The 19022-nt window shown below is 38.1% G+C and overlaps 1 protein-coding gene across 5 annotated transcripts in view; it reads right to left on the reverse strand.

Moving 5' to 3' along the window:
* Positions 1 to 17883, reverse strand: part of LOC106071913 (uncharacterized) — a 28546-nt gene extending 10663 nt beyond the window's left edge. Inside the window, exons 1-13 of one of the 5 annotated variants that reach the window (XM_056014547.1) lie at positions 17773 to 17883; positions 16693 to 16777; positions 15246 to 15319; positions 14084 to 14159; positions 12186 to 12389; positions 11211 to 11336; positions 9942 to 10103; positions 9423 to 9602; positions 7499 to 7681; positions 5942 to 6145; positions 3813 to 3941; positions 2542 to 2664; positions 1266 to 1415 (exon numbers count right to left, since the gene is read on the reverse strand). In XM_056014547.1, coding sequence (XP_055870522.1) covers positions 1266 to 1415; positions 2542 to 2664; positions 3813 to 3941; positions 5942 to 6145; positions 7499 to 7681; positions 9423 to 9602; positions 9942 to 10103; positions 11211 to 11336; positions 12186 to 12351 — 1423 coding nt within the window. In that variant the 5' untranslated portion in view covers positions 12352 to 12389; positions 14084 to 14159; positions 15246 to 15319; positions 16693 to 16777; positions 17773 to 17883. Of the gene's footprint in view, positions 1 to 1265; positions 1416 to 2541; positions 2665 to 3812; positions 3942 to 5941; positions 6146 to 7498; positions 7682 to 9422; positions 9603 to 9941; positions 10104 to 11210; positions 11337 to 12185; positions 12390 to 14083; positions 14160 to 15245; positions 15320 to 16682; positions 16778 to 17757 lie in introns of all 5 variants that reach the window. The other 4 variants (XM_056014545.1, XM_056014542.1, XM_056014546.1 and 1 more) reach the window with 4 other exon arrangements.
* Between the last annotated feature and the right edge of the window lie 1139 nt (positions 17884 to 19022).

Consider the following 19022-nt stretch of genomic DNA (forward strand, 5'->3'; position numbering starts at 1 on the left):
CGTTTGTTCACAGTTCCATGTCATTGTTCACAGTTCCATGTCGTTTGTTCACAGTTCCATGTCGTTTGTTTACAGTTCCATTAAGTTTGTTCACAGTTCCATGTCATTGTTCACAGTTCCATGTCATTGTTCACAGTTCAATGTCGTTTGTTCACAGTTCCATGTCATTGTTCACAGTTCCATGTCATTGTTCACAGTTCAATGTCGTTTGTTCACAGTTCCATGTCATTGTTCACAGTTCCATGTCGTTTGTTCACAGTTCCATGTCGTTTGTTTACACTTCCATGTAGTTTGTTCACAGTTCCATGTCATTGTTCACAGTTCCATGTCGTTCGTTCACAGTTCCATGTCATTGTTCACAGTTCCATGTCGTTTGTTCACAGTTCCATGTCATTGTTATCATCCCCAAGTCAAGAGTTTTAGAATGTCACTTCCAATATACTGGAACACTTATAGTTTTTCTTTGTTGTTGCGTGAAGACGCCATGTCACGTGCATGTCTTAAATATACATGCCCCGCCCCCTCCAGGGACAAAACAAAAGGGTTGCACTACTCTATTTTATTAATACATTTTTGTACCCATAACATTTAGATGACGATTCATCTCTCAGTAGAGTTGTCGATTGGTAGTTATCAACAACATACACCCATACAGCAAATCTACCAGTAGGGTAGTCGTTAGGGAGTTATTTTGTCAACAGACACCCATATTGCAAATCTACCAGTAGTATAGTCGATTGGTAGTTACTTTTGTGTCACCAGACACCTATACTGCAAATCTACCAGTAGTTTTGTCGATTGGTAGTTACTTTGTCACCAGACACCTATACTACAAATCTACCAGTAGTATAGTCGATTGGTAGTTACTTTTGTGTCACCAGACACCTATACTACAAATCTACCAGTAGTATAGTCGATTGGTAGTTACTTTTGTGTCACCAGACACCTATACTGCAAGTCTACCAGTAGTATAGTCGATTGGTAGTTACTTTTGTGTCACCAGACACCTATACTACAAATCTACCAGTAGTATATTCGATTGGTAGTTACTTTTGTGTCACCAGACACCTATACTACAAATCTACCAGTAGTATAGTCGATTGGTAGTTATTTTTGTGTCACCAGACACCTATACTACAAATCTACCAGTAGAGTAGTCGTTAGGGAGTTATTTTGTCAACAGACACTAATATTGCAAATATACGAGTGGTATGGGCTACATTAACTAGGCTTAGCGATTAGCACAGAACCAAAACACTAGATACCTGGTTCGGTAAATGTGGCCCTAACCCAGTTGATTTGCATAAGTTCTTCAAAGGTCACAGTGACAAAATTTTTCACAGGTCTGACGCACGTCATGTCACTGTTGTCTGATAGCTCTTCGTGGATGGAACTTGCGTTGACGGCGAGATCTTCTGAAAAATAGAGGCAATCAAGGGATGACAGTTACAGTTACTTTAAGAAACCGATCTGAATTAACCATGTGTAAGCGGTCCCAAGGGTCCAAGCAGTTTCAAAGTTTTGTTTTGATTAATGTTTTTTTTTATTTTTTGCATACACCTCTTTATATGGGCTTGCGTTTGTTTGTTTTGTTTTGTTTTTCTTGAGTGGTATCTACAGCCTCATACAGGTTTGCATTGGTGGACACCTGCAGCCGATGATAATTGTTTCTGATTGATCTAGGAAAATCTAGGAAAGATTTAAATTATCATTTTTATAATAACAATAATAATAAGGCTTGTCATCGATTCCAAAGATTAACGAAGAATGCGGTGTTTCCCCAGCTGTGGCCTACAGATTTTGCTATATCTAGCGCAGGCATGACCATTGTCCACCGGTGGTCGATATGGGTTTTCTTTTGGCCGTCTTCGTTGGTCCTCGGCAGCGGGTTTTCTTTTGGACTCAAATGTGTATCCTTCGGCCTTTAGTGCAGTTCTGGTGATTAATGTTTATCATACTTTTTTTTTCTGCTTTAAACAATTTTAATTCATCTTAAAACTGGTTGACAAATTAATATACGCAGAAGATAAAAAAAAAGAAAACTTATTAAAATATGTAATGCAACAGATGAAAAGTTGTGATCATTTTTAGGGCAGAGTTAAGGAAAGGAGAAATTTAAAATCTAGCCCAGATAAAACAATCATTCGATTAGTGGAGATAACTAGTAATTCATTAATTAATTAATTTTTTAAAAATATTAATGTTTTGTTAGGTAAAGTAAATAATTGTGTAAAGTCCCAACTTGATCCGACAATGATAAGTATGGAAGAAATAACTTGATACAAAACGCTATAGTCCCGTCCAAAGTGAAAGCTTCAACAGAGACCATTCGTACAGACCTGTAACGTGGCAACGAGCAATTTGGTCTCCACTGCCCACAGGTTGCGACGTTGCAGCTCTGTGTTCAGATCTTCTGTGACGATTGGCCTTGCTTCAACAACACGGGCGAAACTCATCCCGTTTTTTTTTTTTGTTTTTTTGTCAATCGTACGGTCAAAACCGTGTAGTGTGCAAGCGTCCTAAACTAACATTAAAACTTACTGTACTCACAGTAGTCTCCAAACCAACCTCGGACACAGTGAGAACCCTTCTTGCAGCTCATGTCATGGTCACAGTGTAAACAGTGGCAGAAGTTGAAGGATGCACCGTGCTTTTGCCGTACCTCTAAGACAGACAATACAAGAGTTCGTAGTTACAAAGTATCTAAAAGATTGTGAGCTTAACAATATATTTATATCTATGACATTGTATATAACATCGTAGAAGAAAGAAAGTTATTCTACAAAAAAAATATATTTTTATTAAAATATTTTTTTTTTATTTTAAGAAAAAAATGTTTACATATAAATATTAAATCATTATTTTTTATATGTAATATACTTGTTACGTGCGCATGTTAGTGTAAATGTGGAACGGTGCGAATGCGTGTTAAAAAGGAAGAACCAAAATGGAGGAATAGAAACAATATAGTGTTTTCAATATTCATGAAGATTAAATTAATTATAATCTATGATGTTCACGTTTTGTGTTGTTGTATTATTAATAGAGTCTCTTCACATAACAAAACGTAACAATACTATATTTGTATTTATTTTTAATCGTGTCGTGTAGACATGGTGGCTGAGTGGTAGAGCGCTTGGGTTCGGGTTCAAATCCTTGTGAAAACTGGGCTTTTGTATTTATGATTTTCAGATTCCCATGATTCCTACCAATTCTAATGGCTACCTGACATTTCCCTGTAACATCTTTAGTTGGTACATTCTTTTTGTTGGTACATAACACTAAGTACTAATTATCTACATTTAATGATTGCTACACAACTCTGAACAAGCAAAATAAAAAAAAATCCTTTTTAAAAAAATAAAAATAATTCAGATTAGGGCAAGAACTATATCAATAATTAGTTACTTTTTTTATTGATTCATATCTTCTCTATGCCATCTTCTCTATACCATTCAATGATAGTGTGAAGTTTCAACTTGATCCGAGAATGGGTGTGGGAGAAATAACGTGTACACACTTTCTACCAGACAGAGTGAGTTGATATTAACTTTGTAATAAAAAAGGACCGATCATGTTTTTGTAACTTTTTTAAAAATACTTTTCCTTATTTTAAAAAAGTATAAAATGTTGGTATCAAACCCCTGTCAAGTCTCATCAGGTACACTGCACACCACTCGAGCACCTCCTCTACCGACACTATTGGATTCCCGTCCATCCAGTACGGATCAGAAGCCTGGGTATTAAGAAACATTTTTGCTTGCTGTAAAGTTGACATTTTGGTAAAGAATGCCATATCGACCTAGACGTACCTAGACACAGATCTCCCGCTTTAGATCCTTGGCAGGCCAGACACTTGCCCTCCAGATTACATCTCTGGTGTAGACAGCTCTCAGAGCAGACCATGTCGCAGTCAATGCCAAAGTATGGAGGCGCACAGTCTGTGAAACACCACGGAAGGATTTCATACTAGAATTTATTTTTTTTTAAATATTGTGTAGTTCACTTTAAGTACCCCTCCTTCTCGTGTAACAATATTGACAGTTACAGCATGAGTGAAATTATAAAAAATAGACATACTTAACAAAAAAAACCTACGATAGTTCAATTTGTTTTTTAAATATATTTTAGTCTGTTTTGATGCTTCCCACCCTGTATAACTAAAGTAAACTCAAACGATTATACTGATTGCCATTTTTATGATTGTAAACATTCTATAGCACTTTACGTCTCCAGAGATATTTCTGTTTACTTTGTAACTTCTTATGCCACTAAAGAGACCATACACAGCTGGAGCCACAGGTTGAGCATCTTTAACCTTGTTGATGTCTAAGAGCTTAGCCGAAGGCTCTTCGAGCTCTAAGTTTGAAAAAAAACCTGTTTGGACGCCAAACAGTAAAAAAAAAAAAAAACCTGTGTGTGAACACACAGTTCTGTTTGGGAGAGACCCTAGACAATGCCTATGTAAGGCATTGCTGTTGACCGATGCGTTCGGCCCCCGACACGTGGACTAGAGACACGGCCGAAGGCCGAGAATGCACCGGGGACTTCTGCCATTTTCCTTCAATGTACCAAGCTAACTGTGCGGGATCCGCCATTTATGTAACGGTCCCTTTGAGTAACAGCGCATGGATTGGTGACATGTTTGTGGGGACTTTGTTACAACCCCGCCCGTGCAATGAGTGGACTCTCGTCTACCCGTGGGCATCCCCACGGGAGTCCTGTGTTGCTACCCATTTAGCCTAGCCAATTCCTCAAATGGCCGTTTCCACGCGGGCGCCACGATGAGGCAGGGCAACGTACCCGCGCATCTTTAACCACCAGACGCTGTAGCACCCTTCTTTCTATTTCTGGTGTTCCCGCCATTAGCAACCCAGGACCCTTGCTTTATGCTTGCTCTTCATTACACAAGTACTATTCATGGTTGACCATGTCTGCTATCTTGGCTCCATCATCTCCAACGACTTACTGCTCGATGAAGACAACAACAACAGGGCGAAAACTAAATATGTCACGGCTGCATACAAGAAAGTTGGGCAATACCTTTGCTGACTACCAACGCCAAAGCCTTAGTCTACCAAGCCTGTTTGATGAGCACTCTGCTACACGTTAGTGAAACATGCTCAGCCTACTCTTGCCAGGGATAAAAAAGCCTTAATACCTTTCCCCTCCGAAGGCGGATTTAAATAAGGTGGCAAGATAAAATAACCAATGATGGGAGTGATGCGAAGAGAAGGTTGCCAGGATATCCGCCGCTGAGAAAACATTCTCAACTCGTTGGCCACATTAAGAGAACTCCCAACGCTGATACTCACAATAAAGGACTTGAACAGTCTACAGCACCAAGGTAGAGGGATAAGCCATCATAAGCTTCTGAATGGACTACAACCGAACGCAGGGTTATAAGAACTAAGTTTATAAACAAGAGGGCACTCAGATTTATACTATCAGCAGTCAATAGGATGATTTGATTATTTCGTCTATCCATACTCAATGATAGATTACTTTAGGATTTCTGATTATACTCCCAAACCATTGTTATCCTCCCCCAGCCCTTTTTTTCTCTTTTATTACATTAAACCTTTTTATCTTGTTAACTATAAGGGATTCTGTTCTTCATTGTACGCTACCTGTGTGTTTTGTTTCCCAACCCGTAATGCGCGCTGGTCTACGGTGTTGTTATAAGCCCGTAGTCCTGAGGGAGGTTTGGACTAGGGAGTAAATTATCTTCAACTCTGAAGGAACATCCGAAATATGGAAAACATTTTACATTTAGTTAGCTGTTTATTTTGTTCCAAAGATGCACATAAAACTGTAAAAATTTCTGCGCACATCTTCAGAGCCGTTTTCCAAATATCAGTCCAACCTTATCCTTCCGCCCGCCACCCATGAAGAGAATGCCAGCTTATATAATGGAGTGTTCAAATAAGAAAATACTTACCACCAAAAATCTCCAGCTCACACAAGGTCAAGGGCGACGATATGCCCGTAGTGAGTATTATGATCGTTTTGACTTCAAAAGGCCTTGTGTAGAGCATGCTGAAAACATGTGGCGATTCCTCTGTCTTTTTTAGAGTTTCTTGACTTAATACTTTGTTGTCCACTCCGATAAGCTTCGCGAAAAACGTGTTTACCTCAGTATTCTCTGGAGTTAAGGTTTTAATATTTGCAGTATTTTTTAAAAATAGCATTGTAGATATCTTTTTATTAAAATAAACATCTTTAGAACATATTCAATAGCATCTTGTAAAAAATATCTAAAAAAATATCTCATAAGATCTTAAAAGTATAACAATTGAAATGAAATTAAATGACAAGAGTCCATAACATCTTTCATAACATGTGTAATGATACCTTTAATGGACTGGTTCAATAGCGTCACTTATAACGTTTTAAATAACATTTTTTTAAGAAAGAAAATCTTGAACGACATTTTCATTAATTATTCATAGCATCATTCATAACATTTTCATAACAAAAATTAGAAACATTTTCAGACTGTTGTTTACGGTGGTTGACTCGTAGCACCAAACTGCTGGTAGACAACTAGACGTATTATACATTAACTTGTATAACTTTAAATAACTTCTTTGTAAACAATATTAAATAGAAATTGTATTGCTATATAGATAAATTTTACTTGAGATAAAATGAAATCAAAGTGTTAGACTTTAGTAATAATATAAAATTGTATTTTAATCTAAATCTACCTCACAACAATAACAAGTCTTTTCAGTCTAACGTTCTGGAGTCGTCTGTCCTGCCTGTGACCACAGACGACAAAGCCGCGTATCTTGCATCATTCACACTACATAGCTAACCTCTTGCCACCGTCACTATAAACACACACACACATAGGCACACACACATTCCATAACACAAACCCAATGACGTCCACTGACTTATCGTTAAGTATTTCAACCCCCCCCCCCATAGATCTATATTCGAAAATTAATTAACAAAGCTAAAAAAAAAAAAGAAAGTAAAGTTCCCTTTTCAGACCTTGAGCTCTATAGGGCTGAGGATGTCAGAGGAAGGTCATCTGTTTCTGTGGCCCACGGTTAACGAGGGTGTCATGTGGCCAGCAAAATGACCAACCACCTTTACTTTTGCCCTACTAATGTCTGGGTGGACTCAGAGGCGCACTAAAGATCCGGAAATTTAGATTTCTAGTCTTTGCCAAGATTCGAACCCGGGATCAGTTTAACTATAGCTAACCCTAACGACAGTTCTGCACTTGCTATTGGAACAATCTCTTGGTACGATCCCTTTGTAAACTGCACCAGATCGAGGCATTTGGAATAAACAATGTCTAAGTAAGAGCCCTTAGTACTAATTCTTCGAATTCCTTTAACAAACCCTTTGTTGCGATAGTAGTCAACATAAAGAGAAACAGGACAGAATAAGGCTTGTTGAGTTTGGGAACTTTTCAGACTTTGTGTTTTCTCAGAACTTTTTAGATTGTGTTTTCCAAGAACTTTAAATATTTTTTTTTTACCTTTTGACAAAGTAACGAGAACTTCGTGCACAAGTTTTGATTGGTCAAAGGTCAATGTCCACATAGGGTTTGTGAAGCTGCTATGGACACAGGAAGTCAAAACATCAGAAATACCATCCACCACCACTTCCGTTTCAGTGTTGTCGTTAAAGACGACTGATTGCTTCAAGGCCACATTACGATCTGAAAGATTAAAACAAAATGAGAAGCTATTTAACAAGAATTACGATATATAGTTTCTATACATTAAAACACACGCACACACGAGTGCTGAAGAAAAAATGGGGGAAAATATTTTTTTTTTACCTATAAATTATGATTTTTTTTTTAAATGAAGCTCTTAAAAATTCCCAAGGTGTTACGTCAGGCGAAGAAATAGGGTAGATGTTGGTCGATTCAGAAGAAAAATTGAACAATAAGTAAAACAAAAACTACGATTACATAGAATGGAATCGATTTTCAAAACTTTATCGAGACTTTGGGAGTGTCAAATATAACATTTCTTTCTGTTTCTTTAGTTTAGCGTCTCGTATTTTTATGGTGACGTTTACGGTTTAGGTACGTTTTCTGATTACACACCAGCAAATGACGCACGAGATAACTCACTCCAACGGATACACGGGATTTGACCATTTAACGGAAGCACCTGATCTTACCATCCAACGAACACACGGTTTAAAACCAATCTAACGGACACACGGGGTTGCAGCATTCTAATGGACACATGGGATTACACTACGCCAACAGGCTCACGGAATTACACAGTTAAAAAAAAACTAACGGAATTAAAATACGCCAACATGCACAAGGAGACACATCAGACACACTAGTAAACACCTTTCAACAGACACACTAGTAAACACTTTTCAACAGACACACTAGTTAACACCTTTCAACAGACACACTAGTTAACACCTTTCAACAGACACACTAGTTAACACCTTTCAACAGACACACTAGTTAACACCTTTCAACAGACACACTAGTAAACACCTTTCAACAGACAGACTAGTTAACACCTTTCAACAGACACACTAGTTAACACCTTTCAACAGACACACTAGTAAACACCTTTCAACAGACACACTAGTAAACACCTTTCAACAGACAGACTAGTAAACACCTTTCAACAGACACACTAGTAAACACCTTTGAACAGACACACGGTTTAATATCCTAGGAGAGACGAGGGGTTACCATCCTCAAGCAGACACACGGAATTATACCCTTCGACTAAACACACGGCATTTCGCCTCTACAGCTGAGGCTCCAACAGTGGCACGTCAAACACTGGTTTGTTAACACATCAAACACTGGTTTGTGAACACGTCAAACACTGGTTTGTGAACAGTCGATAAGTGAACAACTTTGACGAGAGTCGTCCTCAAGCATGTACTGGGTAACTAACATTTAACTGAGCAGCATTACCTAGTCCGCTTTGCTTTGATTTCAACCTAACGTTAAGCAAGCAAGAAAGAAGTCCACTGGTAACCAATTAAATTAAACATAAAATTTGATTAAAAAGCCACTTCTGTCAAATGGGGTGTGCGGGAACATTCGAAAGACGGAAGGGGATAAACCTCAAAACCTAGAGAACTTTTCCAAGTCCAATCCCACCCCTACCCTTACGACACATAACCCCCTTATCCTTGCAATCCTAACTTATCCCAAAGAGTCACTTGCAATCCTAACTTATCCCAAAAGAGTCACTTGCAATCCTAACTTATCCCAAAGAGTCATTTGCAATCCTAACTTATCCCAAAGAGTCACCTGTAATCCTAACTTATCCCAAAGAGTCACTTGCAATCCTAACTTATCCCAAAGAGTCACCTGTAATCCTAACTTATCCCAAAGAGTCACTTGTAATCCTAAGTTATCCCAAAGAGTCACCTGTAATCCAAACTTATCCCAAAGAGTCACTTACCACCGTTGATGTATACGGTGCAAACATGTCTGGGCGAGGGCCACGTGAGTAAAATGTCTGTGACTCGCTGACCAGTACAAAGTATGTCCTCTGTCCAGTTGTCCACCTTGAGTACCCTGCGCCTGTTGCACGGCAATATCTGATCGTCATACATCAGTTCCAAGCTAAGCGGGTTTAAATCTAAGGGAGGAGTGTAAAGTAATAGGGGAAATAATTCCGAAATATAAATCAATCGATCAATAATCCAAGCAGTTAAGTTAATCAGTTTTATAAATAAATTTATCAAAATAATATCGTAAATAAGAGAGTAAGACAGACAGACAGACAGACAGACAGACAGAGACAGAGAGAGAGAGAGAGAGAGAATAAGAGAGATAGAGAGAGCTAAAAAGCATGCCAAGTGGAGAGCCAAAATGTGGGCCATGTTATTGGACGTGAAAAAAAGGTGTAATGAATTCCCATGATGCATTATTCATCTATAAAGTGAAACGAATCCAATCCACCAATTCTGGAACCTACCCTGAGAGTCCAGTTCTTCAAAGTGAACAATTCTCAACCACGTGAACAGAATAGGATTCAGGAACGTGTAAGACAAGCTAGGAGGCTCGAGGCTGACGCACGTGCTGTCGTCATTGTCGCTGAGTTCTTCGTGAGTAGACAGGCTCATTGCAGACATGTCTCCTGAGGAGGTCAAGGAAGTACTCGTCATTCAAATCAATAAAAAATTAAGCACCAAAAAAATTACATAGCAACGGACCACATTCACCAATCGTAAACAAACAACATTTAGCCACGTGATAATATTGATAAAACAACGAAAAAAAAACTGTCGCGTGATAGCCTGTGTGTATTACATAATTTGTATAGAAGAGAAAGAGAATGTCTTTTGTTTACGATTGGTGAAAGAGGTCCATTAGCTTAAGCTTATAACGATACTTTATATTTAAAAAAAAAAGAAGGTCACATAAGAGAAAGCATCGCACAGTAACTGCCATATCTCTCAATACTAAATGGTTTATCTTACTTTTTCTCTCTCTCCGGGACAACGTCCCTTTGGCATTTCCAATATAACGCTCTCTCAAAATATTTTTTTTACAAAGCTTGTATCAGTATTGGTAATTAATTATTATGTTTCATATCTCGAACAAGGTAAAAAGATTGCAACCAACGGAAGTGGTGTTATAAGCTGAATTAGTTCATTTATAGGTCGTCGTCTGAGCCTTAGTGAACACAAGCCTGAAAAATAGGTCGAGACTATAGAAACAATAGACAACTATACAATCTTCCATGTTCATAAGCTCTCCACAAGCAGAGTGGTAACCGTGCTGGCTTGAGAAGCATGAGAATTAAGATCGTTCCCAATTATTCATTTTTTATTCTGCTTTTGCTTTTTATTGTCAGTCTAGATATATTACACATTTAATTACTGACTGATCCAAACTAATTGATACAATTACGCGTAATATGAGCTTATTTTTTAGTTTTTTTTTTCATTTCCAATAAAAAGGCTCCCTCAAAATGCTTTTTGCCTATGAATTCTAGTATCTGTTACGTTGAATTAGAACGTACCCCCCCACACCTCTCTCTCCACCTCTCCTTGCCTCTCTCTGGTTAATGTATATACATATATCCGTCTATATAGTTTAACTACATTCTCTTAAGCGCCTAAATTAAAAACTATTTTTCGTTAACGTCTCTTATTCTGTCTCTCTTGCACTCTCTCTCTCTCTCTCTCTTATTTCAAATGTCTTAAAGCTCACTACGTCGGCATCAAAGAGTATCACTTACTATATTGACAGTTTTGTCCAAACCAATTTATCGAGCACCAGACACCCCCACGTGACGGACACGTGCAGCCCCCATGAAGACAGTGACACAAGTATTGACCTTTCTTTCCGAAGAATTGAACCGGATCTGAAAGCAGGCGATTGTAAAAGTTAAGTTCTCAACTTATTATGCCGTCTGGGGCGTTATAGATACAGTGCCGGCCTTAGGTAATTGGTGGCCCTAGGCAAAGTGAATTAGGGGGCACCTAATGAAATAAATAAAAATAAATAAAAAGGCCGAAAAACAAAATTACGCAATGTATGTTCTGAATCAACATATAAAATAAATTCATATAACGCTATTCCCGTATCGTTCCAGATGGAATCTTGAATTATAGTAGAGACTAAAAGCTAGGCTAGTAGACGAGTTCTGCTTCGTTTGAGAGTTGATCCAAGGTTCGCAATTTTTAAAAAAAGTTTTTTTTTTAGTCCTTGCGAGGCCCCACCAGTCGGAGGCCCTAAGCGGCTGATTAGTTTCCCTATTAGTAAGGCCGGCTTAGATAGATATAATAGCTTTGCTTTATTTTACGCATACTCCGAGGATTATTTGAGTTCTACTTTTACTGATAAAACCGGTTATGAAAGTGTGGCCTACACAATGCATTTTTATTCCAACATGAAATGAAATTGTAGGACCAGAACATTTTTCTTATCTTTTTAAGTTACAGACGCTCCTTCAAAACAGACAATATTTCGTCCTTGGTGTATTCAAGTCTTAACATGGAAGTTAATCAGAAACGTAAACTCTACTGAAACTCTTCTATGTCACTAGTTTTCTTTCATATATTCATATTTCATATATTCTAGCATTATATTACTAGCAATTTTGTGATATCCAATATAAAATTCCTGTTCGCATTCTACGGTCATCGAAAGCTTTTGTTATGAATTTTAATTGACAGTGTAAAACTAGGATTTTTGTTTTTTAAAGATCCACCTCTTTTTGTGCATAGGAGAATTTTAAGTTCCTTCGTGGGCCACGGGAACCTCAGCCAGCCTCTGACACACTCTCGATCTGGGCCCACCATTTTAACCTTCATGGACTCAGCAACGAGATTAAGTGCAGATTCGAAATCGGCGCTAAGGTTGAAGCTGCCGTGCATGCGGTCGTCACCGCACTTCAAACACAGGGTGCCTAGTTCTGAAACGAGACATAACCAAATTTCAAACACAGGGTGCCTAGATCTCAAAGGAGACATAATCACACTTTAAACACAGGGTGCCTAGATCTCAAACGAGACATAACCACTCTTCAAACGCAGCGTGCCTAGATCTCAAACGAGACGTAACCACACTTTAAACACAGGGTGCCTAGATCTCAAACGAGACATAACCACTCTTCAAACGCAGCGTGCCTAGATCTCAAACGAGACGTAACCACACTTTAAACACAGGGTGCCTAGATCTCAAACGAGACATAACCACACTTTAAACACAGGGTGCCTAGATCTGAAACGAGACGTAACCACACTTCAAACACAGGGTGTCTAGATCTGAAACGAGACGTAACCACACTTCAAACACAGGATGCTGTTCGGTGCTTCCGCGGTGTCTAATGTAGATAAAGGGAGGTAATACTCAGCGAAATCCAATAACACCAGCGAAAAGGCCGAACTAACAATACATTCTACTCGACGCTGATACTGAATGTCGAACAAGATGTAACGAAGGGAAGAGTCGAATGTCAGCTCTCTACGTTCATAACAAGCTTCCTATCTGTAAGGCATCCTTAGAATACTCTGTTTACATCGGCTGATATTCCGCTATCCCCCCTAAAACCCGATCCTTGTTTTTACTAGTCACGTCATTGTCAAAACGTCCCCTATTTCCGAAACAAATCACTAATTCCTAGATCTAAAACGAGACATGAGCTCACTTGAAGCAGAAGTCACAAAGCTCGGCATTGAGGCATGCGTCACACAAGTCTCTGTCAAATTACTTTCGTTTTATTCGATGGCCAAGTAAATATGAGACCAATTGGATTAATTATCACCTTTACTGTTTTATTATTATTTTAATTTCTTATTCAAGAGAGTAAAACAACTTGCATGAAGTACATATTGTGTTGGGTGGGAGAGAGCTGTAATGCGGGCCATTCTACTACAGGATGAACAAAAATATAAAAAAATACTTTAAAAAAATAGAGCTTATGTTAAGTGTAATTGTATCAATTAGCTTGGATAAGTCATGTAACTAAATTTATAATATTGGCCTATCTATTCTAGACTAACAATAATGAATATATGCGATTAGAAATATTTTTACCAATTGTTTTTGTTTAGCGCAATTTCATACTTTTAGCTTTCTCAATACGCTAAGATCCTATCACTTGCCTGGACCAGTTGGGAAAAGGAAAAAAAGGGGGGGGGGGGGGTCGAAGGAAAGGGTTATCTTTGCGAATGTCACCGTGATCGCATTTTAAATGTATTATAAAAAGTTGTACGACTTGAATTCCAACTACAGGGTTCAAGCCTCCTCAAGCCAATACACTAACCACTGTGCCAGGGAAGTGCTTGTGAAAATGAAAGGTTTTTATTGTTAGTATGAAACTTTAAAACGACAACCTAATTCTCTACACACAGTTAAAAGGGGACGAATTAAACTTATAATACCACATCTGTCAAGTACAATTTCATTCCCTTGTTCGAAACCAATTAGAATAATTGTAAATAGTTAATTGATTAATTTTTTTGTTTGTTTTGTCAGGTATAATAAATAATTGTGCGAAATTTTAACTTGAAATTGGGTGTGTGAGAAATAAATTGTACACCCTTTTACCAGACAGACAGAGTTGATGTAAGCTTTGTAACTAGGGTTGACAAATGTAGCCCTTACCGTAAGATTCAACAGCAATGGAGAGTAGAATTGTATCGTTGTGGTGGTGAATACTTTGAAGTAATCCACAGTGTTTCTTAGGGGGAGAGAGGAAGAAAAGAACAGTTTAAAATTGTGTAGCAGGACTATGTCTCTCTCTCTCTCTCTGTCTCTCTCTGTCTCTCTCTCTCTCTGTCTCTTTCTCCCCGTCTCTCTCTCTCTGTCTCTGTCTCTCTCTCTATGTCTCTCTATGTCTGTCTCTGTTTCTCTCTCTTTTCTCTCTCTATCTCTATCTCTTTCTCTGTCTCTTTCTATCTCTTTGTCTCTCGCTCTGTCTCTTTCTCTCTCTCTCTCGCTGTCTCTCTCTGTGTCTCTTTCTCTCTCTCTGTCTCTTTCTCTCTCTATGTCTCTCTCTCTCTCTGTCTCTCTTTCTGTCTCTCTGTCCCTGTCTCTCTGTCTCTCTCTGTTTCTCTCTCTCTCATGCAATTTGTCTTTTCTGAACGTTATTTCTCTTTCTCTCCGTCTCTCTCTCTCTAACCCTCTCTTTCCATGTCTTTCACTTTTTCTTTTTTTTTTTTCGTTCGTACATTCTTTTCATATCTTTCCTCTCGTTCTACACAATTCTACAGAATAGTTTCTTTTTTTGTTTTGTCCCTAACGACGGTGAAACCTGATTAGAATAAGGCAAGTTATCAGTTGAGCAGCTGAGAGTTTACTGTCACAGATGAGAGAGACATTGAGCCCCTCCCCCAATATTACTGAAATAAATATATATTCTAAAGATTGCTGGAAAAGGGGGAGGGGGGCGGTGAGATCCTGCTTATGCAGGCCTACTATTTCCCTGACTATGGAGATGTGTTTTTTTAATTATTTTTTTTTTGGGGAGGGGGATGTTTGAAAGATTTGAGTGCGTACCAGAAAGCCTGTTTCGGTAAATGATACTACAACACAGATCTTTTCTTATTTATCTCAATGGACTTCAACGGTCAGAAAAACAACAACAGACAGTGCAATTCTCTTTTTGTGAATTTAAATCTCGCAAGTTAAGCTGTATCCGGGCATTCCATAACTGTTTAGCAAGTTAATGTTTAAAATAAAAATAGAAACTATAGATAACTCAGTCTCTAGCCCATTTGCAAAGACAACAACAAAAATAAAAACTACAACAACAACGAGTGCTTACCAAGACATTTGGCCAATGTGGCAAGTCATCTATGTTAATTATGCATTCTTTATTAGTCGTTTCTGATGTCAAACCTATGATTTTTTTAAAACAAAGCGAAACTTAATTGATTAGCTGAATACTACTATTAAAATGTGAATTGACCAGTCATGCATATCCAGATACATCTCCAGTTATGATTACAGAACGAGTGTGGTCCAAATGAGTTTTATTAGACATAGATCCTAGCCCCAGGAACCAGAAGACATTCCTGTTAGGCACTTAGCAAAGCGATGGACGCGCTACAGTTGACGGACTTCGTGAATGCGTCACCTATTGACGTCACGGATCGTGGGGTTCAGCTTGTTGTTGTTAATATCAGTGTGTTGGCGAGGTATTAGCATCGATTACTAACAGAGGTCCAACTGTGCCCTTTACGTATTAAACATTGTTGAAGCTATTCAACAGCTCTGAACTTAGTTCTTCATTTGCTGATACGATAGTGTTTGTCTGTTATATCGAACTTGCAAGTAATACACCTCTACAAAACATTCATACATTTCCTGAAGGATTTCTCGAATCCAGACAGCCATCCTACAACTACAAAACTAAAGCCTGTTACATTTCTTTGACTGTTGTGATGTAAGAAAGACAGGTAGACTCTATCGCATTGTCGAAAACGTCTTGGTGTGTCTTCTACAAAAAAAGAACGGTGAAATTCGATCTTTTGAAGAGACCTATATTGAAAACAGTACAAAGGGTTCTACTCAGAAGTACATGAAATGCTGTCTCTTGAGCATAGCCTCAATTTAATTTTTAAACATTGGTAATTAATCGTGGTTTATATGTGATAAATACCCAAATATAGTTTCATTATTACAATTTTTTATGTGTCATTCAAACAAACAAACAAACAAACATACACCTTCACGCCCCATTGTAAGCATGTTGCACTTCTCGTGGAGGACGAGATCCACAGTTTGAGAAGCGCTTCTTTCTAATGTCTATTGGATCCTATAGTAACAAAGATGTACTTGTGTTCACAATAAATGCTATCATGCTAATATTATCTTATCTTATAAACGTATATTTTACCTGCAAAGTGAAGGGTGTCGTTGGTTGAGATGTAAAAACTATTAAAAATACGTCTAGAAGCGGTCTAGGCTAGGCTTAATTAAAGCACGTGAAGGCCCTAGGGAGCATAATTGTGGAGGCCCTTGACATAGAAGAGTACTTGTACATTTTACGTTTTTTTTCTATTTTACGAGACTTATTTTTACAAGTTTTAATTTCGCATTTGTAAGTCTATTGAGGACCCCCCTCCTTTATTTTTCCTTTTTTGTTATATTAAAATGGTAAAGCAGTGGTCGGCTGCACTTTCTGAACGGACAAAAAAAATCTGACTTTAGGTTTAGCTCCACAGGGCCTAAGTTTAGGTCCAGGTCAACAATTTCTTACCTAACGTTACCTGCATGACTAGCCAGATGCTTATCAACAGTTGTAACATATGTGTTGAAAGGTCAGCCGTTTCGTTGATTCTATTCTGTCTTCAACTGACATATATAACAAACTTTGTTGTGACAATTGCTTACCCGTTCTCTATCGAACCTAAGCCGCGACTCTTAGCCATTTCTTGTGCGGGTGGAAGATCAGAAACAAATAAAAATCACGACGTAGCCTCAGCTTTTTTTTTCTTCTTCTCCCGTAAAGAGCAAGCCCTTCCCCGTGGCCCAGGCACTAATATACCTACTAACCTATAGCCAAAAGATAACTGTTACTCTGTGTATCCGCATCATGGACAAAAGACAAAAGTGTTAGATCCCTTGTACATTGTACGTTTCTCGGAGTACCGCCAAAAAAAGCCGGACGAGTGTTTCCCGTGTCGTGTAGTTTTCACATTCGACGGGGCTTCACAGCGCCATATCTACCGGTATTCTTTATTTTATTTCAAAGTAATGCTTTGTGATTGGTTTAACTCGATATTGTTACAGTATCTTATCTTATGTAATACAGACGTTACTTTAAAAAAGATAATAACGTTCAACGCGTCATGCATTTAGTCATGCATATTAACCAATGACTTAAATTTTGCCAAGTCGTTGGTTTTCCTGTATGGCTCAGGCAACCCATTCCATGTTCTAATAGCACCAGGGAAGAAGGAGCACTAGTACAAATTTGTCCTAGCATATGGGACGAGGAATGTGCCTTTATCTTTGTGTCTTTCTGAGTAGAACTGAATTAAAACGTCTAGTGTTAAAGCATGCATCAAGTCAAGTAGGGCAATGCTTGTTCTACTTCTAGACTAGTCTATAATATCTCTTGACTAGGTCTACATCTAATCTAGATAGTATTATAGATCTAGTACTAAGTATACTATTGCGATGTTAGCTTCGTGGCACGAATTTAATAGAAACGAAAAAAAAAAGGTTAGATTCGATAGATTACGGTTAGATCTATATAATAGAACGAAACTATTCGACAATAATTCAGATCTAGATAGATCTATAGCCTAACTTTAAAAAAACAACACTACATCTCTTTTCTTTACTGTTATAGATAGTAGGATACTAGTGTACAAATCTTCCCATTAAGTTCGTGATAACAAACAACTAAGCAGGAAAAGGAAGTGGATTTTTTTATGGGCACATTTTTTTAAAAAGTTCGTCCAAAATGTTGTTTTTTTTTAGAGAGTATTAAACATATCACATGTGGCAAGCTAAGCAAAGGCGGATCCTGCAGAACTTTCCAGTGGGCCGAATTTATACACAGAAGGGTGGTGAATATGAAAGTGAATACAATGGACACTCTTTCACGTGTACGCTGTACACTTAAAACAACCCACCACATACAATGTTCCTCTCTCCAACACCGTCTCTCACATGTTTGTTCATGCAAACACCCACACACTACAAAAACACACCAACTTGTCCACAGTTTGTAACACAAACACACTCTCACACACTCTCTCTCTCACACACTTTTCCTTACAGACACATACTCTCTCACCCACAAACAAAAACAAACTATAAGATTCATTTTGACTACTATTGTCCATCTCAGCATTTTTTTATGGGCTAGTTACAGCATTGCCTCCATCCTGCGCAAAGTATTTTTAAAGTGATAATCTAATTCTAGAATCACAAACTAGTTCTACATCTAGCTAGACCGAGTGCTAGTTGGTATGACAAACGGCAATCGAGATATTAATTTTTTTTGCTAGGGGAAAGTGTTGTCCAAGTCAGTCAAGTCATTTCTAGCTAGCTCACTACCTAAAGTAGGTCAAGAATTATTTTGTTCGTGTTGCCAATTTATCTAATTTTGTAAGAAGAATAAATATTGTTTAGTTTCTCTCCATTACATGTAACATGTTATTAAGTTTGAATGTATGAATCAGGTTAATAATTATTATTTTAAAAATATATATAAGTGAATATATGGAGATTCTGTGGCTAAGGGGTAAAGCACTTGGAACTGGAAGTCACGTGTTCGAATCCTGGGGAAGATTTTTATCTCTCCTTTATCTTCGAAATGGAAGGCATTGCGTTATCTAAACAAACATTACGTTCACAGTAGAAGTAATATACTTTAATTTGTTTGTTTGTTTGTTTGTTTGTTTGTCAAATGTTTTACATGTTTCGGATGTTCCTTCAAAGTTGAAGATAATTACTTTCTAGTCCAAACCTCCGGCAGGACGACGGGGGATGGGAGCGGGCAGGGTTTGAACCCTGGACCATAGATAAATCTGAACGACAGTCCAGCGTGCAAACCGCACGACCAGACAGCCATTTGATTAAAGTG

Source organism: Biomphalaria glabrata, chromosome 16 (genome assembly GCF_947242115.1).
Source record: "Biomphalaria glabrata chromosome 16, xgBioGlab47.1, whole genome shotgun sequence".
NCBI lineage: Eukaryota > Metazoa > Mollusca > Gastropoda > Planorbidae > Biomphalaria > Biomphalaria glabrata.